The following is a 23,079-nucleotide window of genomic DNA, read 5'->3' on the forward strand; positions in this document are numbered from 1 at the left end:
ATCTTGGTGAGAGTAGTAATTTTTTATTGTATACTCGATCCTTTGAATATTATGTTATGAGACTGTGTATCTTATTTAAAACTTCTGTTTTAGCCAGACACCATGCCAGCCACATGAGATTAGAAATCCATGTCTCTTGCTTGGCCTATGTTGCTATCCTGAGATTGAGGCACTTTATTGCTACTTCTGCATGGCTTTCCTCATACCACAGAGGGGACCTTGGTTATAGCTTGACAGAAGTCAAAAGTTCGAGCTCCTTTGTCAGTCTTCCCTGACACCACCTGAATGAGAATGAGAGGCACCTCTTTACTGTCAGGCAAAGGTGGAAATTTAGTCTCCCCACTCAGCCTTGGATGACAAAGTTAGGGTTAGGGCCACAGATTTTTTTTTCTATGGTGTTTGCAATAATAGGCCGGTTATTGTCTTTATTTTTCTGTCTTAAAACTCTATGCCTTTCCTGCTTCTTTGCCTAAAGGAAGAGGCTTTTCTTAGGTTTCTTTTGTTTTCTTTTTCTTTTTGGTCTGTTGACTGCTCTTGGCATTTCTAGTTCACTGGCTTCTCCCAAGGAACTTCCCAGGTGACTCAGACAGTAAAGAATCTGCCTGCAATGCAAGAGACCTGAGTTCGATCCCTGGGTCGAGAAGATTTCCCTGGAGAAGGGCATGGAAACCCACTCTGGTATTCCAATCTGGGATATATTAGGCAGAAATACAGCCAGAAAACTCACTGCCATGTTGTTCCTCTTGTGGTCTGTAACCATTCTGTGTTCCCTCCAGCTTTCATAATCTTGTGTTTCATTTTATATATAATGTCCAGGGTTTTCAGCTGCACTTAGAGAAATAAAGACAAGTACATTTTTTAAGTGTGTATATTTATTTAGCTAGAGTAAATTAGCAGTTTTTAAAAGTTATGTTAGGAAAATCATAGATAATAGTATTTGAGTATCCAAAAAATGTAGAAACAAAAAATGTAAACTCCAAAAAATGTAGCACAGCCTACTTAAATGAGCTCTAATGCTCAAATTTCTTAGAAATATTCTGTTACTCTTGTTGTTCAGTCACTAAGTCATGTCCAGCTCTTTGCAACCCCATGGACTGCAGCACGCCAGGCTCTCCGGTCCTTCACTGTCTCCCAGAGTTTTCTGAGATGCATGTGCATTGAGTCAGTGATGGTCCCTAAATATCTCATCCTCTACTTCCCCCTTCTTTTGGCTTCAGTCTTTCCCAGAATCAGGATCTTTTCCAGTGAGTTATCTCTTTGCATCAGGTGGCCAAAGTATTGGAGCTTCTACTTCAGAATCAGTCCTTCCAGTGAATATTCAGGGTTGATTTCCTTTAGGATTGACTGGTCAGATCTCCTTGTAGTCCAAGGACTCTCAAGAGTCTTCTCCAGTCCACAATTCAGAAGTATCAGTTATTTGGTGCTCAGCCTTCTTTATGCTCCAGCTCTCATATCCATACATGACTATTGGAAAAACTATTGCTTTGACTATATGGACCTTTGCTGGCAAAGTGATTTCGTTGCTTTTTAATATACTGTCTGGGTCTGTTATAGCTTTCCTTCCAAGGAGCAAGCGTCTTCTAATTTCATGGTTGCAGTCACTGTCCATGGTAATTTTGGAGCCCAAGAAAAGAAAATTTGTCACTGCTTCCACTTTTTACCCTTCTGTTTGCTGTGAATTCATGAGACTGTATGCTGTGATCTTAGTATTTGAATGATGAGTTTTAAGCCAGTTTTTTCACTCGCTTCTTTCACCCTCAAAAAGAGGCTCTCTTTAGTTCCTCTTCACTTTATGCCATTGGAGTGGTATCATCTGCATATGTGAGGTTGTTGATATTTCTCCTGGCAATCTTGATTCCGGCTTGAGCTTCATCCAGCCCAGCATTTCACATCAGGTAATCTGCATAGCAGGGTGACAATACAGAGCTTTGTCATACTCCTTTCCCAGTTTTGAACCAGTCCGTTGTTCCATGGCTGGTTCTAACAGTTGCTTCTTGACCTACATATAGGTTTCTCAGGAGACAGGTAAGGTGGTCTGGTATTCCCATCTCTAAGAATTTCCATTGTTTGCTGTGATCCACACAGTCAAAGGCTTTAGCATAGTCATTGAAGCACAAATTGATGTTTTTCTGGATTTTCCTTACTTTCTCTATGATCCAACAAATGCTAGCAATTTGATCTCTGGTTCCTCTGCCTTTTCTAAACCCAGCTTGTACATCTGGAAGTTCTCAGTTCATATACTGCTGAAGCCTAGCTTGTAGGATTTTGAGTATAAGCTTGCCAGCATGTGAACTGAGCACAGTTTTATGGCAGTTTGAACATTCTTTGGCATTGCCCTTCTTTGAGATTGAAATGAAACCTGACCTTTTCTAGTCCTGTGGGCACTGCTGAGTATTCCAGATTTGGTGACATCGAGTGTAGCATTTTAACACCATCATCTTTTAGGATTTGAAATAGCCCAGCTATAATTCCATTACGTCCACTAGCTTTGCTCTTAGTAATGCTTCCTAAGGCCCACTTGACTTCACACTCCAGTATGTCTGGCTCTAGGTGAGTGACCATACCTTTGTGGTTTTCTGGGTCATTAAGATCTTTTTTGTGTAGTTCTCTGTGTTCTTGCCACCTCTTCTTAATCTCTTCTGCTTCTGTTAGGTCCTTACTATTTCTGTCCTTTATCCTGTCCATTCTTGCATGAAATGTTCCCTTGGTATCTCGTTTTCTTGAGGAGATCTCCACTCTTTCTCATTTTGTTGTTTTCTTCTGTTTGTTTGCATTGTCCATTTGAGAAGGCCTTCTTATCTCTCCTTGCTCTTCTCTGGAACTCTGCATTCACTTGAGTATATCTTTCCCTTTTTCCTTTGCTTTTCCCTTCTCTTCTTTTCTCATCTATTTGTAAAGCCTCCTCAGACAACCATTTTGCCTTCTTGCATTTACTTTTTCTTTGGGATGGTTTTGATCACTGCCTCCTGTACAATGTTATGATCCTCTGTCCATAGTTCTTCAGGAATATTTTAGAGTGGTACCAAAAAAAAAATGTTCCATAGCAATTTTCCTTGTGGCATATTTGTGTTTTAATTACCTTACTCTTATAATGTTAATGTAATATTATATTTATTTTGTTATAGAAACCTGGCATCATTGAGTTACAGAGCAAAATTTGTTTTTACTGTTTTAATGTGCTTTTTTTCTAAATTTACTCCAGGGCTGGTGGACTAGGCCTTAATTTTGTTGGTGCCAATGTGGTTGTATTATTTGACCCTACATGGAATCCAGCCAATGATCTTCAAGCAATTGACAGGTACAATAGTGACAAAATTTGATGTGACCTGTAAAAGCTTTAATCTAAAAATGCTCCTGAATCTTTTAGGTTGCCTGTAATGTGACTGTGATTAGAAGATAAGGAAACCATTGTGAAATTTTTTTTAACTTTTGTTTAAGATAACTCTGAACTTTTAAATCCAAATGGCAGGCTGTTAGTCATTTATTTCCCCTCCATCTCAAGATCTCATTATTGGGACAAGATTAATTTAGAAGAGAGAATAAATCCCTACTCCTGCAGGAAAGTCGAAAAGGCCACTACTGGTAGACCAGAAGTTTTAAGAAACTCATGAAAGAATTTTTATGATGAAGGGACCAGCAGAGAAAAGCCACAATCCAAAGTCAATAGGAGAGTATAGAGAATTTTCAAGCATGGGATCAGCAACTTCAGGATATGAGAGTAGACCAGAGTACATCATTCCAGGAGATTAGTGTGCTGACTCTAAAACAGATTCCTGTCCCATACTTTGTACATAAAGAGGGATTAACCTATTAACATGTGCTTCTTGATCAAAACTGAAAGAATCATTTCATAAATTTTATAAATAAGTGGGAAATCAGACTGACAGAATATTCTTAAAGTGGTTGTTTGCACCAGATCATAAAGCATGGAAACCCAGCTTTCTTAAACAGTCCATTTCATCATTGTCTGAAAGGTTTCTGAATACAATTCTTTTACCTCCTTAGTTAAATTTATTTCTAGATATTTTATCCTTTTTGATACGATTGTAAATGGGATTTTATTATTTCTCTAATAGAGCATTGTTAATGTATAGAATGCAACAGACTTCTGTATATTAATTTTGTATTCTGCAGCTTTACCAGATTCATTGATGAGCTCTAATATATTTTTTTTCTTGCATCTTTAGGATTTTCTGTATATAGTGTCATCATGTAGAAACACTGAGTTTTACTTCTTCCCCTCTAACTTGGGTATGAGTATGTTGTTAGCTGTGGGCTTATCATATATGGCCTTTTTTATATTGGGGCATGTTCCCTCTATTTTCAGTTTCTTGGGTTTTTTAAATCATAAATGGATATTAAATTTTGTTGAAAGCTTTTTCCACATTTATCAAGATAATAAATTTTATTCTTCTATATGTTAACATGGTATATCACATCAGTTGATTTGCAGATATTGAATCCCTTGCATCCCTGGGATAAAATCTCACTTGATCATGACGTATGATCCTTTTAATGTGTTTTTGAATTTCAGTTTGTTGAAGATTTTTGCTTCTGTGTTCATCAGTGATATTACCTGTGATTTTTATGATATCTTTGTCTGGTTTTGGTATCAGGGCAATGCTGACCTCATAGAATGAGTTCAAAATGACATTAGTTTGAGAAAGATAGTGTTAACTCTTCTCTGAATGTTGAATTCATCTGTGAAGCTGTCTGGTCCTAGACTTTGTTGTTGGTAGTTTTTTGATTACCAATTCAGTATTGTTACTATTAATTAGTCTGTTAAAAATTTCTATTTGTTCATGGTTCAATCTTGAGATTCATTTCTAGTAATTTGTTCATTTCTTAGTTATTCACTTTATTGGTGTATAATTGTTTTTAGTAATCTTTTACAATCCTTTGTATTTCTGTGATGTCAGTTGTGACTTCTCCATTTTCATCTCTGATTTTATTGATTTTAGTTTTCTGTCTTTTTTCCTTGAAGAATCTGGCTAAATTAATTCTTGTTACCTTTTGAAGAACCAGCTCATAGTTTCATTGATCTGTTCAAATTTTTTAGTCTCTATGTCATTTATTTCTGCTCTGATGTTTATTTCTTTCCTTCACTAACTTTCAGTTTTGTTCTTTTTCTAGTTCTTTGAGGTGTAAGTTAAGTTTAGTTTGTTCATTTGGGTTTTTTCCCTGTTTCTCTTGTTTCTTGACAGAGGCTTGTAATGGTATAAGCCATGAGACTGCTCTTACTGAGTCCCATACATTTTGGATCATTGTGTTTCCATTTTCATTGTCTGCAGGTATATTTTTATTTGTCCATTGATTTCTTCAGTGATTCATGGTTTTTTAAGAATGTATTGTTTAAACTCACATATTTGTGTTTTTGCAGATTTGTTTTAACTGGTTAGTTTCTCGTCTCTATAGTTATGGTCAGAAAAAGAGGCTTGATATCATTCCAATCTTAAATTTACTTGTTTTGTTGCCTAACATATGGTCTGTCCTGGACAGTATTCCATGTGAACTTGAAAAAAAGGTCATTCTTCTGCTTTTGGATGAAATATTCTATCTTTATCTATTTAGTCCATCTGGTATAATATGTTGTTTAAGACCAGTGTTTCCTAATTCATTTTCTCTTTGGATGTTCACTAACCCCAGTAATGTCAGTGGGGTCTTAAAGCTCCCTACTATTAATGGTGCTACTATCAGTCTCCTTTTATGTCTGTTAATATTTGCTTTATGTATGTAGGTGCTCCTTTGCCAGATGCATACACATTTACAATTGTTATACCTCCTTTTTAAATTGATCCCTTGATCATTATGTAATGTCTTTGTCACTTCTGCAATCTTTGTTTTAAAGTCTGTTTTCTCTGGTGTGTGTTGCTACCCCAGTTTTCTTTTCCTTTGCATTTGGAAGGAATATCTTTTCCCATCTCCTCAGTTTCAGTCGGCGTGTCTGTAACTCAAGAGTGAGCCTCCTGTAGGTAGCATATAGATGGCTCTTGTTTTTGTATCCATTCAGCCACTCTGTGTCTTTTGATTGCAGCATTTAGTCCATGTACTTTTAACGTAGTTCCTGATAGATGTGTTCTCCTTTACATTTTCTTGTTTTGTGATTGTTTCCGTAGTTCTTTTTTCTTTCTTTCTTCTTCTGTTATCTTCTTTGTGATTTGATAGGTATATTTAGTGTTATGTTGGTATTCCTTTCTCTTTCTTCTGTTTGTTTAGATTTTTGGTTTGTGGCTACTGTAAGATATAATATAGCACTCTATTTACAGGGCTTCCCTGATGGCTCAGTGGTAAAGAATCTGCCTGCCAAGGCAGGAGACATGGGTTCGATCCCTGGGTCAAGAAGATTCCCTGGAGGAGAAAATGGGAACCCACTCCAGTATTCTTGCCTGGGAAATCCCATGGAGAGAACGGAGCCTCCAGGCTACAGTCAAAGAGTCAGACATGACTTAGCAACTAAACAACAACTGTCTGTGTACCTGATTATTTTAAGTTGCTGATCTTTTAAGTTCACACACACTTATCAACCCTAAATTTTTACTCTCCCCCCCCAGAATGTTTATTATTTTTTACATCTTATTTTATATCTCTTTGTTTTGTGTGTCCCATACTATTTGTGTCTTTTAACCTTCCTACCAGCTTTACACATGGTGGATTTACTACTTTTACTGTATATTTGCCTTTACTAGTGAGATTTTTTTCCTTCCATAATTTTCACGTATCTAGTTGTGGCCTTTTCTTTTTCACGTAGAAGAGTCTCTGTAACATTTGTTGGAATTCAGTTAGTGGCACAGAACTCTTGACTTTTACTTATGTGTGAAACTTTTGATCTCTCCAGATCTATATGAAGCTTTGCTAATTGGAATATTCTTGCTTATAGGTTTTCCTCTTTCATCACTTCAAGTATATTGTGTCACTTCCTTCTGTCCTGCACAGTTTCTCCACAATGCTCATAGCATTAGGGATTTGCCTTTGTATATAACTTGTTGCTTTTCCTTTTTCTCTTTATCTTTAATTTTTCACATTTTAATTACACGTTTCTTGGTGTGCTCCTGTTTGGGTTGGTCCTGTTTGGAACTTTTTGTGCTTTCTGGACCTGAATATCTTTCCTTTTCCAAGTTAGGGAAGTTTTCAGCATTATGTCTTTAAATATGGCCTCTGCCCCTTTGTCTGGGGCCCCTATAATGTGAATGCTAGTATGTTTCATACAGTTCCAGAGGTCTCAAACTGTCCTTAACTTTTTATTCTTTTTCTTTTTTCTGTTCAGCTTCAGTGATTTCCACAGCTGTATCTGCCAGCTCACTGATCTATTCTTCTGTATCATATGATCAACTGTTAATTCATTTTAGTATATTTTAAAGTTGTATTTATTATTTTTATTATTGCAGTATAACTGACATATAACATTATAGTGTTTTGTAAACAAAATATTACTGATTTACAGTATTATGTTAGTTTTGGGTATACAGATAGTGATTCAGTATTTTTACAGATTATACTTCATTGAAAGTTATTATAAGACAATGGCTATAACTCCCTGCACTATGCAATATCTTCTTGTTGCTAATCTATTTTATATACAGTAGTTTGTATTTCTTAATCCAATTACCCTATCTTGTCCCTATCCCCTTCCCTGACCCCACTGGTAAGCACTTGTTTGTTTTCTATTCTGTAATTGTGTTTCTGTTTTCCTGTATATGTATTCATTTGTTTTATTTCTTAGGTTCCACATCTAAGTGATATCATATAGTTATTTATCTTTCTCTGATTTAATTCACTAAGCATAATGTTCTCTAGGTTCATCCATGATGCTGTAATTGGCAGAATTTCATTCTTTTTTATGGCTGAGAAATAATCCATAGGAAAGCTATGACAGACGTAGACAGTGTGTTGAAAAGCAGAGACATTACTCTGCCTGCCCTGTATAGTCAGGGCTGTGGTCTTCCCAGTGGTCATATATGGTTGTGAGAGCTGGACCATAAAGGAGGCAAAGCACCAAAGAATTGATGCCTTCAGACTATGGTGGAGAAGACTCCTGAAAGTCCCTTGGAGAGCAGGGAGATCAAACCAGTCAATCGTAAGGGAAATCAGCTTTGAATATTCGTTGGAAGGACTATTACTGAAGCTGAAGCTCCAGTTTTTTGGTCATCTGATGCGAACAGCCAACTCATTCGAAAGGTCCCTGGTGCTGGGAAAGATTAAGGGCAGAAGAAGAAGAGGGCATCAGAGGATGAGATGGCTGGATGGCATCACTGATGCAATGGACATGAACTTGACAAATTTCAGGAGATAGTGAGGGGCAGGGAGGCCTGTTGTGCTGTAGTCCATGGGGTCACAAAGAGTCGGATATGACTGGGTGACTGAACGACAACAATAATCTATTCTTATATGTATACCACATCTTTATCCATTTGTATGTTGATGGACACTGGATTGCTTCCATATCTTGGCTATTGTAGTTAATACTTCTATGGACATTGGAATGCGTGAATCTATTCAAATTAGTGTTTTCATGTTTTTAGATATATACTCAAAAGTGGGATTGCTGGATCATATCATAGTTCTATTTTTAGTTTTTGGAGGAATCTCCATACTGTTTGCCATAGTAGCTGCACCGATTTACATTCTTACCAGTAGTGTACAGTGATTCCTTTTTTACTCCATCCTTGCTAACAGTTGTTTGTGGTTTTGTGATGACAGTTATTCTAAGACGTGATAGCTGATAGCTCATTGTGGCTTTGATTTGCATTTCTCTAATAATTAGTGACATTGACCATCTTTTCAGGTTCCTGTTAAATTCTTAGGAAGATTTCTCTTCAGGTTGTCTGCCCCATTTTTGATTGGGTTGTTTGGTTTTTTTGACATTGTTTTCTTGATACTGAGTTCTATGAGCTATTTATATTTTTTGGATACTAACGCCATGTTGGAGAAGGCAATGGCACCCCACTCTAGTACTCTTGCTTGGAAAATCCCATGGTCACAGGAGCCTGGTGGGCTACAGTCCATGGGGTTGCTAAGAGTCAGACACAACTGAGCGACTTCACTTTCACTCTTCACTTTCATGCATTGGAGAAGGAAATGGCAACCCACTCTAGTATTCTTGCCTTGAGAATCCCAGGGATGGGGGAGCCTGGTGGGCTGCTGTCTGTGGGGTCACACAGAGTCAGACATGACTGAAGTGACTTAGCAGCAGCAGCAACAGCAACCCCATGTTGTTCATATCATTTGCAAATATCTTCTTCCATTCCTTAGGTCATTGTCTCATTTTGTCAATGGTTTCCTTTGGTGTGCAAAACCTTGTAAGTTTAAGTTTCATTTGTTTATATTTGCTGTTATTTCCCTTGCCTTAGGAAATTGATCTAAAAACAGTTGATACAGTTTATGTCATAGATTGTTCTCTGTTCTCTTCTAGGAGTTTTATGATTTCAGTACTTAGATTTAGGTCTTTAATCCATTTTGATTATTTTTGTTGGTGGTGAGGAAATATTCCATTCTCATTGTTTTACATGTGGCTGTCCAGTTTTCCAAGAACCACTTGTTGAAGAGACTGTTTTGTCCATTATATATTCTTGCCATCTTTGTCATAGATTAGTTGTCTACAGGTGCATGAGTTTATTTCTGGGCTCTTTATTCTGTTCTATTGATATGTAAAGTGTTTGGGAGAGAGTTTCAATTTCAGATGAAGGGACTCTGGTAACTCAAAGTCATATTGTTGTTCAGTCCTTCAGTCCTGTCCAGCTCTTTGCAACCTCATGGACTGCAGCATGCTAGGCTTCCCTATCTTTCACTATATCCCAGAGTTTGCTCAAACTCATGTCCACTGAGTTGATGATACCATTCAACCATCTTATCCTCTGTCACTCCCTTTTCCTGTTGCCCTCAATCTTTCCCAGCATCAGGGTCTTTTTCCAGTGACTCAGCTCTTCACATCAGGTGACCAGTATATTGGCACTTCAGCTTCAGCATCAGTCCTTCCAATGAATATTCAGAGTTGATTTCCTTTAGGATTGACTAGTTTGATCTCCTTGCAAGAGTCTTCTCCAGCACCACAGTTCAAAAGCATCAGTTCTTTGGTTCAGCCATCTTTATGGTCCAACTCTCACATCAGTACATAACTACTGGAAATACTATAGCTTTGACCCTATGGACCTTTGTTGGCAAAGTGATGTCTCTGCTTTTTAATATGCTGTCTAGGTTTGTCATAGCTTTCTTCCAAAAAGCAAACATCTTTTAATTTTTATGGCTGCAGTCACTGTCTACGTGATTTTGGAGCCCTAGAATATAAAGTCTGTCACTGTTTCTATTTTTTCCACATCTGTTTGTCATGAAGTGATGGGACTGGATGCCATGGTCTTAGTTTTTTAATGTTGAGTTTTAAGTCAGCTTTTTCCCTTTCCTCTTTCATTTTCATCAAGAGGTTCTTTAGTTCCTCTTCACTTTTTACCATTGGGGTGGTATTATCTGCATATCTGAGATCATTGATATTTCCCACAGCAATCTTGATTCCAGCTTGAGCTTTCTCCAGCCCAGCATTTCACGTGATGTACTCTACGTAGACATCAAATAAGCAAGGTGACAATATACAACCTTGACATACTCCTTTCCCAGTTTTGAACCAGTTCATTGTTCCATGTCCAGTTTTAACTGTTGCTTCTTGACCTGTATACAGGTTTCTCTGGAGGCAGGAAAGGTGGTCTGGTATTCTCATCTCTTGAAGAATTTTCCATAGCTTGTTGTGATCCATCCAGTCAAAACCTTTAGTGTAGTCAAGGAAGCAGATTTTTTTTGGAATTACCTTGCTTTTTCTGTGATCTAACGATGTTGGCAATTTGGTCTCTGGTTCTTCTGCCTTTTCTAAATCTAACTTGTACATCTGGAAGTTCTCAGTTCGTGTACTGTTAAAGCCTAGCCTGAAGGATTTTGAGCATTCCCTTACTAGCATGGTGGGCTTCCCGTGTGGCTCAGCTCATAAAGAATACATCTGCAATGTGGGATACCTGGGTTCGATCCCTGGGTTGGGAAGATCCCCTGGAGAAGGGAAAACCTACCCACTCCAGTATTCTGGCCTAGAGAATAACAGGGACTGTATAGTCTGTGGGGTTGCAAAGAGTCGGACACAAGTAAGCAACCATCACTTTACTAGCATGGTAGATGAGTACAGTTGTACTGTAGTTTAAGCATTCTTTGGCATTACCCTTCTTTGAGTTTGGAATGAAACCTGACCTTTTCCAGTCCTTTGGCCACTGCTGAGTTTTCTAAATTCGCTGGCATATTGAGTGTAGCACTTTAACAGCCTCATCTTTTAGGATCTGAAATAGCTCAGCTGGAATTCCATCACCCTCACTACCTTTGTTTGTAGTAATGCTTCCTAAGGTCCGCTTGATTTCACATTCCTGGATGTCTGCCTCTAGGTAAGTGGTCACGCTATCATGGTTATCTGGATCATTATGACCTTTTTTGTATGATTCATCTGTGTATTCCTGCCTCCTCTTCTTAATGTCTTCTGCTTCTGTTGGGTACATTCCGTTTCTGTCCTTTATTATACCCATCTTTGCATGAAATGTTCCCTTGGTATCTCGAATTTTTCCTCTGTTTCTTTCCATTGTTCACTTAAGATGGCTCTCTTATCTGTCCTTGCTCTCCTAAGGAACTCTGCAATCAGATGGGTTTATCTATCCTTTTATCCTTTGTGTTTCACTTCACTTCTTTTCTTAGCTATTTGTAAGGCCTCCTCAGACAACCATTTTGCCTTTTTACATTTCTTTTTCTTAGGGATGGTTTTGATTACTGCCTCCTGTACAGTATTAGGAATCTCCATCCATAGTTCTTCATACATTCTGTCTATCAGATCTAATCCCTTGAATCTATTTGTCACTTCCAGTGTATAATCATAGGATATGATTTAGGTCCTACCTGAATGGCCTCGTGGTTTTCCCTAATTTCTTCAATTTAAGTCTGAATTTGGCAATAAGGAGTTTATGATCTGACCCACAGTCAGCTCCCAGTCTTGTTTTTCTAACTGTATAGAGCTTCTCCATCTTCGACTGCAAAGAATATAGTCAGTCTGATTTCAGTACTGAGCATCTGGTGATGGGCAGAGTCTTCTCTTGTGTTGTTGAAAGAGGGTGTTTGGTATGACCAGTATGTTCTCTTAGCAAAACTCTATTAGCCTTTGCCCTGCTTCATTCTGTACTCCAAGGCCAAACTTGTCTGTTACTCCAGATACCTCTTCACTCCCTATTTTTGCATTCCAGTCTGCTATGATGAAAAGGACATCTCTTTTTGGTGACAGTTTTAGAAGGTCTTTTAGATCTTAATAGAGCCATTCAACTTCAGCTTCTTCAGCATTGATGGTTGGTGCTTAAATGATTTGTCTTGGAAACAAACTGAGATCTTTCCGTTGTTTTTGAGATTGTACCCAAGTACTGCATTTCAGACTCTAGTGTACTGCATTTTGGACTCTTGTGTAATGCAAGGGCTACTCCATTTCTGATAAGGGATTCTTGCCCACAGTAGAGATATAATAGTCATCTGAATTAAATTCACCCATTCCCATTGATACATAGACAAATATCAAAATCAGTATTATTTTAACTTTAAGTTATAATTCTTCTTGTTTTCTATAAACTTTAAAAGACAAGTGCATAAAATAATTATAACTGTTCTGCTAATGAATACATGGCATATAAAGATATAATTTGTAACATCAATAAAATAAAGGGTGATAGCAGAGCTGTAAAGGTGGTTTAGTGCAATTGAAATTAAGTTGGTATCAGCTTAAGATAGGATAAATTTGAACCCATGCAGTCTGACCTGCAGAGCCTAGACTTTCAACCAGCCTCTTCCCAATGACAGCTGCTCAGGAAAATGGTCAAATGAAAACACAGAAAAATTTCCGTTTCCTTTTGACTTAACAACACTTGTAATTATGTTCTTTCATCTAGGCCATCAGGACCTATCTTATTTCTCCCAGTGGTCCCTCAAACTACAGTTCACTCTGCTTTGGCATTCAGTGAAAGTCAGTTGATGATAAAACTAAATGAACAGGATTCTTCTTCTTCTCCCTCTCCTTCTGTTGACTCTGACTGGAGGAACCAAGAAGAAAAGGGAAGATACTGACCTCCATACTGTATAACAGTTTCTTGACACTCATCTTTATGTGATTAAAGACCTTTTACACATTTGTACTTCATAGACTTAGAAATTGATGACGCATGGGTCCAGTATAACATGTTACAAGGCTTTATCTGTAAGAGTAAATATTCTAACACAGTCTATCATTCAGCAAACAGTTGACTTGCACCAAAGGACATTTCCTTAGATCCATTTGTATTTATCCTTAGACCCAAATGCCTTGTGGAAGAGAAAGGGATTATGAGCCCCTCTCTAGCCACGCTGCAGGAGGCAAGTAACAATGCAGTAACTTATCTGGCTTTGCTGTGTCACAAGAGCACTCATTCTTTTCTGGGAAGGCAAGATTTTCAGTACCCCAATATGTCCTCTAGTAAAAGCCCTTCTCTTGGAGGAGGAATGGGCAAAGGAGGCAGAGGAAGCGCCAAATATAACAACATAGTGTGGCTTTATAAGGTCAAAATTAAATGTACCCCAGTTTATAACATTTTCAACCATGAGGCAATATGGCCTTGTCCATGATCCCCTGAGACTGTAACAGGTATTTAGAAGCAGGTGATCTCATTCAGAACATCCAATAAAACCTCCACCTGGAAGAAGCTACAGGGATTGTACCTATAGTTAACCAATGTGGTGAGTCAGGTTAGAGTTTTAATTAGCACTGCAGTCCGTATCAAAACACCTGGGGTACTAATCAACTGAGTGATCCAGTCAGACAGCCTGTGTGGAAATCTCAGTAGATGAAGGGTATAAATCTGCATTTCTGTAGGCTTGCCAGTTGATTAACTCTTCCCCTCAGGGTTGTTGTTGTTGTTTTTTTTTAACAGTTTCATTGAAGTATAATTAACATGCAATAAACTGCACATACTTCAAGTGTACAGTTGATAAGTCTTGATATAAGAATATAGCATGAACCCATAACCACAATCAAAATTGCAAACATATCCATCACCCTTCATATTTTCTTTGTGCCACTTTGTAATCCATCCCTCTTTCCTCTCCTGAGGCCCCTATTCCCAAGCAACCACTGATCTGCTTACTGTCACTATGGATTAGTTTGTGTTTTTGAGAGGTTTTATATAAATGGAGTCCTTCATAAGCTTAAGACTGCCATAAAAGAAAAATCTGAATTTAGGGAAAGTTTTGCACAGTAGAAAGTGATGTTTATAACAGAAATGAAGTTGATATGTATATGTTTTCTACTCCTTTTTATATGAATTTCTGTTTTTACATTATTATTAAATAATACAGCCTATCTAAACATGGACAGAGGAGCCTGGCGGACTACAGTTCATGGGATTGCAAAGAGTCGGACACGACTGAGTGACTAAGCACAAAGCACAGCACATACCTAAACATAAGATTTTTTTTCAATTAAAATTTTAGTAATGTTTCATTTTTATATTCATAAAGCTGCCTCCTGAACTTGAAGTTGTTTCACTTGATCTTGGTCGCCTTTTGTTTTTAATTTTTCTGCAGAGCGTATAGGATTGGGCAGTGCAGAGATGTCAAAGTGCTTAGGCTGATATCCTTGGGAACTGTGGAGGAGATCATGTACTTACGACAAGTATACAAGCAGGTGAATGTATTTCCCTTTTTCTATTTAAAAGTTAATATTTTTCAGTTTTAAGAAATTAATAATAAATTTTTATACAAATATATTTTTATTTTATTCTAGCTATAATAATGAATTTAATAAGATGATGGAATATACTGTAGAATACACTTCTATAAAACTAATTCTTAGGTTCATTGAATTTTAGAGCTGAAATTTTCTTACAGCAATACTTTACTGTACACACAAAATCATCTTGGGATCTTTAAAATACAGATTCTCATTTAGTAGTACTGGGTAGAGCCCAAGATTCTGCATTTTTAACAAACTCCCGGAAGTGCTAGCACTGCTAGTCTACAGACCACAGTTTGAATAGCAAGGTCACAGCTAAGTGTATGCCACAGATGTGGTAGCGGTACACCCAGACAGCCTGCGCTCTCTGGACAGCAGGATAGCCTCCTCTCAGAGTAGACATTCACATATTACCATTTTCTGTATATGTCATGAAGAAGACTGGAGAGGAATACCATAGAGAGATCTAATACAAATGTTTCAGGTTGTGTATAATGAAATCAGGACCCAGGATGCCCCAATAAATGGAATCATAGGAATGGAACTCAAGTGCAGTTAACTACTGTGCTGGTGTTTTTAATATTCATCTAAAATTGCAGTAACTCTGTGATATCCTTAGGGTATCAATCACTGCTCCATTTATGCCTCTAAACAAAGTTTATTTAGTCTATAACTGCCCACTTGAGAAGATCTGGAATGAGGTTCAAGTTTAATTATAAATGTTAAATTTGAATTACTCCCTATATATTTAGTTGGAATCTGTTTAAGAGCAAACATCTGCCACATGTGGTGGTAGTTAACCTAAGAATAATCCAACCTTAAATTTATGCTATTTTCTTAATTCTAAAAGTAGAATTGAACACAGACATTTTTATTTTTCTCCAAGCATTTAGCTCTGTAAGAAACTTGTAATCTTTTTGTTCTTTGGTATAGCACAATGCCTGAAAATTATCTTTTCAGACATATTTAAGTAATCTTGGGAAAAAGTAGAATATTATTTTTTGCATCCTTGGAGCAGCTCTTTAAAATACTATCTTTGACTTGTCACAAGTAAGACTCTTTTCTCAATCCTATTATTTCCTTTTGCCTATTTGGCCTGTTACATAATAATATGTAATAAAAAAGTCTTCAGAACATGAAAGTAATTAAAGTTTTCAGAAGTTTGTATGATCTAATTGCTTATTAAAATAAACCTTAGGGAACATTCAGCCATACAGCTTGGTAGGCACAAATAAAGATAAGATGGCCATTATGTGAGAAATGGCATACATGTGACTTCAAAGATTGATTGGATTTTGAACCAAGGGTGCAAATGACAAACACACTGTAGCCTCACAAGTGTTCTCAAATCTCTTGGGGCGGGAAGGGAATCTAAAATGATGTTTTAAAAAAAACCTATAAAAATGTTGGAAAACAAAAGAGTTCTCTCTGTGGGCTAGAAATGATAAGAAACCCTGAAAGACAAAGGGCAACTGAGATCAGATTGAAGGAAGAAATCTGTCATGAGAAGATTATTGGAAAAAGTAGGTGCAATTTATGAATATTCTAAGCTTAGAGTCATAGATACTAAAAAAAGAAAGGAGACTTGGGTTAAATATAATGCCCCCTCTTTGAGGTATTATTAATAATCTAACATGATCTTTCCCCCATTGTACCAAACTGCAGCCAATGGAAATGTTTGCTCTCAACTAGGAACAAAACATAGAAATACTGGAAGGAAAGAAGCAAAGCTCCAAATTTTTGCTGAAATAGAGAAGAAAGTCCAAAACAAATGCCTGCAAACCCCTCCACCTGCTCTCTGCTTTAAATAATTGTTGCAGTTGGCCTAGATGAGCATGTAAGACATTTGAAGTCAGATGAAACACCCCCCCCCCCACCACCAAATAGTATGGAACAGTTTTGGAAAATAAAAACACTATGAAAGTGTCCCTCAGAGATACCAGGTCCTTATCTCTGGAACCTGTAAATGTTACTTTATATGGAAAGAAGGATCTTTGCAGATGTGATTAAGGGTTTTTTGAGATGGGAAGATTAGCCTTGATTGTTCAGGTGGGCCCTAAGTTGTGACTTACAAATAAGAAGCAAAGGGAAATCTGACACAGACAGAAGAGAAGGCAGCGTACCACAGAGGCAGAGATTAGAACTGGGTAGTCACAAACTAGGAGAAGGCGATGGCGCCCCACTCCACTACTCTTGCCTAGAAAATTCCATGGACGGAGGAGCATGGTGGGCTGCAGTCCATGGGGTCTCGAAGAGTCGGACACAACTGAGCGACTTCCCTTTCACTTTTCACTTTCATGCACTGGAGAAGGAAGTGGCAACCCAGTCCAGTGTTCTTGCCTGGAGAATCCCAGGGATGGGGGAGCCTGGTGGACTGCCGTCTATGGGGTCGCACAGAGTCAGACACAACTGAAGCGACTTAGCAGCAATAGCAGCAGTCACAAACTAGGAGAAGGCAATGGCAACCCCACTCCAGTACTCTTGCCTGGAAAATCCCATGGAGGGAGGAGCCTGGTAGGCTGCAGTCCATGGGGTCATGAAGAGTCGGACACTTACTGAGCGACTTCACTTTCACTTTTCACTTTCATGCATTGGAGAAGGAAATGGCAACCCACTCCAGTGTTCTTGCCTGGAGAATCCCAGGGACCAGGGACGGCGGAGCCTGATGGGCTGCCATCTGTGGGGTCGCACAGAGTCGGACACAACTGAAGTGACTTAGCAGCAGCAGCAGCAGTCACAAACTAAGGAATGTTGACAGCCACCAGAAGTGAAAAGAGGCAAGGAATGGATCCTACTCTAGAGCTTGTGAAGAGAACATAGCTCTGCAAAACTTGATTTTACTCCAGTGATACTGCTATCAGTCTTATAGCCTCCTGTAAGAGAATAAATTTCTATTGTTCTAAGCCATCAAGTTTATGATAATTTGTTACAAGAGATACAGGAACTAATATGTGCGTGTGTGCTCAGTTGTGTTTGACTCTCTTCAACCCCATGGATTGTAGCCTGCCAGACTCCTCTCTCCATGGAATTTTTCAGGCAAGAATTCTGGAGTGGACTGTCATTTCTTCCTCCAGGGGATCTTCCCAACCCAGAGACTAAACCCATGTCTCTGTTATCTCCTGCATTGGCAGGCAAGTTCTTTATCACTGTTCTACCTGGGAATCCCCTAGGAACTATTATAGGCATTGAAAAAATAACATCAGAGAAAACAAAAGTAATAGAAAAGAGTAGATTTTTTTAAAAAACTATAAATATTCAAGAGGTAAGTGAGGTTGTAGGATCCTGGAAATAAGAAAAGACTACTGGAAAAAAATCCATTGGAGATCCAGAAAATGAAAAACTCCAGTAATAGGCTGAATACCAAAGAGCAAAGTTTCATCTAAAAGAACAAGCCACACAGTTCTTCTAGATTACAGAGCAAAAAGACAGGGAGAGAATACATGTAAGAACAGTTGGGAGGAATGAAGGTTAGACCTAGGAATTCCAGTGTCAGTCTTATAGTTGAAGAAGTTAACAGAAGAAAGAAGCCCCAAATAAAGGATGAAACTTTTAAGTAGTAGAAAATAAGAGTCCACAGATTATGTGAGCCTACTAAGTGCTAAATAGGATAAATGAGAATAGATCCACACTTAGATTGTCTTTTTATAGTTGTAAAATACCAAGGATAAAAAGATAAATCCTTAAAATACCCAGAGATAAACTTTATGGAGAGGAAAAAAAAATTATGAAAGTACTAGAATTAGGTAGATATCTAATTGTTGTTAGCAGTGTTGGATATCTAGGAGCAGTAACTTTAAATGAGGGGAAATTATAGCTCTGTATTATCAGAGAAAATGAATGAATTTTTAATTCAAAAGTTTTCCACAGTGGTATAAACTTTTCTTTCAGTGGTGAATTATACCAAACATTTAATATTCTTCTTGAGAACAGAGAAGGGAACAATTCCAGCCTACTTAAGAAAGATAGAAGAATACTGAAGCCAAAATTGGCAAAGACATTAAAAGAACAGAAAATTATAGACAAATATGTCTCATGAACATAAACGTAAAAGTCTTTAACAAAGCCTCTGTTAGAAGTTGAATTGTGCCCCACCACACCCCCCCCCCCCGCCACAAAAAAATGAATAAAAACTATGGTGAAGTCCATAATCTCTGGTAGCTGTGAATGGGATCTTATTTGGAAGTAAGATCTTTGCTGATGTAGTCAAGTTAAATGATGTTATACTCTATTAGCTGCTCCTGCTCCTGCTAAGTCACCTCAGTCCTGTCCGACTCTGTGCGACCCCATAGACAGCAGCCCACCAGGCTCCCCCGTCCCTGGGATTCTCTGGGCAAGAACACAGGAATGGGTTGTCATTTCCTTCTCTGATATACTCTGTTAGGGTGGGCCCTAATTCTGGTATGACTGATATTCTTACAAAAGGGAAATTTGGATGCAGACAAACACAGAAGGAGGATGCCATGTAATGATAGAGGCAAAGACTGGCGTGATGAAGCTGTGAACCACGGAATGCGTAGGATTGCCAGCAACTACCAGAAACTAGGAAAAAGGAAGGAAGGATTTTCCTTCCTTTAGAACTTTCAGAGAGAGTATGGCCCTGCCAATATCTTGATTTCAGGCTGAGCCTCCAGAATTGAGAGAGAATAAATTTCTGTTGTTTTATACCACGTGGTTTACGGTACTTTGTTACAGCAGCCTTAGGAAACTGATGCAGCCTCTAAGGCAAATGTTGTAAATCTGACTACATTTTTATATAAAACTTCTATATGACAAAGGAAGTACAAGCCAAATTAAAGGACAGACAGGAGGAAATATTTGCCATAAATATAATAAACAAAGGATTAGCATCTATAATATATAAAGAACTCCTACAAATCAGTAAAAAGACTATGATTAGACATTTTAGTGAAGAAAAAATACTAATGTATACATAATGCATATGAAAAGATGCTTAACCACACTTATAATCGAGAAATAAAAAAATAAGATTGCGTTCTGCATGTTCTGCAAAAGACTTTTTGTTCTGTGGGGTATTTTTTAGGGAGCTGGGGAGATTAATGTTGCTTGTTATTGGTGAAAATACTTCTAAAGAGATGCTCATTTACTGTTTTTGGAATACAGTGAGCATTTATTTTAGAAGTTAATTTAACAGCATTTTTAAATGCACTTTCTCCATATTTACCTTGTAGAAATATTCTCATATATGCACAGTGAAGAATGACAAGGATTTCTGTTCAGAATTGTATTTGTTTGAAAAATGGGAAAAAAGAACAGCCTAAATGTACAACAGTAACAGAATAACATAGATTCTGATATACCACATTATGAAATACCTTGGAACAGCAAAAAATTTTTTAGAAGATTATAGAACAGATGTACCTATGTGACACAATCTTTAAGACATTTAAAGTAACTTGCAGAACATGTGTACCAATTGTGTTGGTTTATAAAACTATTTATGTCTATAAAAATTTACATAAATATACATAAAATTTTATGTATATAAAAATAACTCTTAACTGCATTGAAAAATCTCTAGGAAGGATAAACCTAAATATTACAGTGTTGATTAGACTGATAAGGGATAATCTGTATTGTTCAGGGAGACTTGCCCTTTGATGTTTTTGTTTACATTTGTTTACAATAAAAGTCTTCAGGTATTTTATACTTAAAAAAAAAGAAAACACTTATACAATGATACAGTGACTGTGCTCCTTCTGGTTTGGAGCATTGCATATAATCTAGTTTGGCATTCAGAAATTCATCTTTCACATATATGTAATTTATTTAGAAGTAAATATGTATTTACAAAAGAGTTGCAAGAACAGCACAGAGAACTCCCAATTAAGTTCACCCAGCTTCTCCAGTTGTTAACATTTTACCACATTTGCTTTTTCTTTCTCTCACTCAGCCATGATCTTTATTCTTTTTCTGAACCATTTGCAAGTTGTAAACTTCCCACCTCTACATTCTCTGTATTTCTCTCTGTTTAAATGTACATATAAAAATAGCTTTATGCATTATAAACACTCAGTTTTACATATTTTGCTGCAGCTTACTTCTCCTTCATCCCCTCCTCTCTTCTCAAAAATGTAGGTATCCAAATCAAGAAACTAACACTTACAGCATTACCTTATAATTCATAGAACCCATGCAGATTTCATCAGCTTTCCTGGCAACGTCTCCTTTCTCCTTCTGGCTCGGAATCCAATCCAGGATCATAATTACATTTCTCTTTGTGTCTCCTAAGTTTTCTTCAACCTTAAGTTACGCAGGCTTTCCTGGTCTTTCATGACCTTGACAGTTTTAAAAAGTAAAGCCTTTCCTTGTGTATACTTTCTCTCAGCATGTCCATTTGCTGTCCCCTCGTGTCCCAACTCAAGACAAGAATGGCACAGAAAGAGTGCTGTGCTCTTCTGATCGCAATGAAAGAAGGCACCCAGTGCCTAGATGACCTGACCTGCCAGCGATATTAATCTTGATCACCTGTCAAGTTTGTGTCTACCAGCTTTCTCCACTGCAGACTTACCATTTTTTTCATTTGTAAGTTGAAATATATATTATGAGAAGATCATCAGAGACCATGCCAATATAGTCAGCCCTCTGTTTCCATGGTTCTTTCACAGGTTCAAACAACTGTGGATTAAAGTGACACTTGAATTTGCCCTGTGCTAGCTATTTGCATAGCATTTATGTTGTTCAGTTCAGTTTAGTCGCTCAGTTGTGTCCGACTCTTTGCAACGCCGTGGACTGCACCAGGCTTCCCTGTCCATTGTATTTACATATATTTATACAGAGTTTGGGCTTCCCTAGTAGCTCAGCTGGTAAAGAATCTGCCTGCAATGCAGCAGACCCCGGTTTGATTTCTGGGTCAGGAAGATCCCCTGGAGCAGGAATGGGCTACCCACCCCAGTATTCTTGGGCTTCCCTGGTGGCTCAGATGGTAAAGAATCCACCTGCAGTGTGGGAGACCTGGGTTCGATCCCTGGGTTGGGAAGATACCTGAAGGAGGGCATGACAACCCACTCCAGTATTCTTGCCTGGAAAATCCCCATGGACACAGGAGCCTGGCAAGCTACAGTCCGTGGGGTTGCAAAGACTCAGACACGACTGAGCGACTAAGCACAGCACAGCATAGCACACAGAGTTTACATTGTATTGGGTGTTATAAGTAATCTAGAGATGATTTAAAGCATATAGGAAAGTAATGCTTAGCTTATATGCAGATACGATGCCATTTCATAAAAGCAGCTTGAGCATGCATGGTTCTGATATACATGGGGGTCCTGGAACCATACCAAGGGCTGAGGGACAACTGTACCCTGTTCCTCATCAGCTTTAGTGTTCTTTGGTGATTCCTGCCTGAATCAGCTACCACTGTGATGGTTTGTCAGATGGTGATTTTTCTATTTATTATTACTTCTTTTATATTTGTTGGCATTCTACCAAAAAGAGAGCCTTCCTTTATCTTCCATTGATTTAATCTGTGTGGACTCATGGGCTAGTATTTTAGTAACAAATTTTAGGAACACACTGAATATCATGAATTGTTTTTGTGTTCAGACTCATTTTTTTACCAGTGAGAACCCCTTCAAGGGGGCTTCTGTCTCATTTTGGTAAGCTGTCATCATGCTTATTGCACCTCCTTACTGTGGTGGGCTGAGTAATGGTCCTCCACATATACCTGCATCCTAATTCCCTGAACACACCTGGACTATGTGGGTGGGCCCAGTGTAATCACAAGGGTCCTTATAAAGGGAGGGGGTAGCAGTAGGGTCAGAAAAAGGAAAGAAGGCGGCAACATGACGACAGAAACAGAGGGTCAGAGAGAATGATGTGAAGATGCCTCATTACTGGCCTTGAAGATGGAGGATGGGGTCATGTACTCTTTTAACACGGTGAATAGTCCATTTTTACTTCTTGCATATCTTGTATATTGTGAAGAAATCTAAGCATTTCATAGCTTTGCATGAGTTTTTTCTTAAGCTAGAAACTACATTTTCCAAATACTGATATTTTCCCCCTTACTCTCTTGATTTGTAACAATGGTTTTGTTATAGTTACCCTAGAGATGGATGCATCTGGCCTTCAGTTTTACTTGGGCCACTTTGGAAAACTTAAATTTTAAGTACAAAATAATGTATCTTTTATAAATTTTGTGATAAAGCATTGGTAGGAGACAGAGATTCAGATGAATGCCTACAAATTACAACAGTCTGACAACACAGACTTTAAGGAAGTGTTTAAGGAAGTGTCAGTAGCAAGGGTAAAATCATCAGTAACCGGTCCATCAAGTAAATCAGTTGCTGTTGTGATTATGTATT

General features: G+C 37.9%; 1 protein-coding gene across 2 annotated transcripts in view; it reads left to right on the plus strand.

Moving 5' to 3' along the window:
• ERCC6L2 (ERCC excision repair 6 like 2) overlaps nucleotides 1–23,079 on the plus strand; it is a 152,374-nt gene that overhangs the window by 77,094 nt on the left and 52,201 nt on the right. For both annotated transcript variants that reach the window (XM_005684146.3, XM_018052475.1), the window contains exons 12-13: nucleotides 3,203–3,298; nucleotides 14,608–14,707. In XM_005684146.3, coding sequence (XP_005684203.2) covers nucleotides 3,203–3,298; nucleotides 14,608–14,707 — 196 coding nt within the window. The remainder of the gene's footprint in view (nucleotides 1–3,202; nucleotides 3,299–14,607; nucleotides 14,708–23,079) is intronic.

This window comes from Capra hircus, chromosome 8, assembly GCF_001704415.2.
Source record: "Capra hircus breed San Clemente chromosome 8, ASM170441v1, whole genome shotgun sequence".
Taxonomy (NCBI): Eukaryota; Metazoa; Chordata; class Mammalia; order Artiodactyla; family Bovidae; genus Capra; species Capra hircus.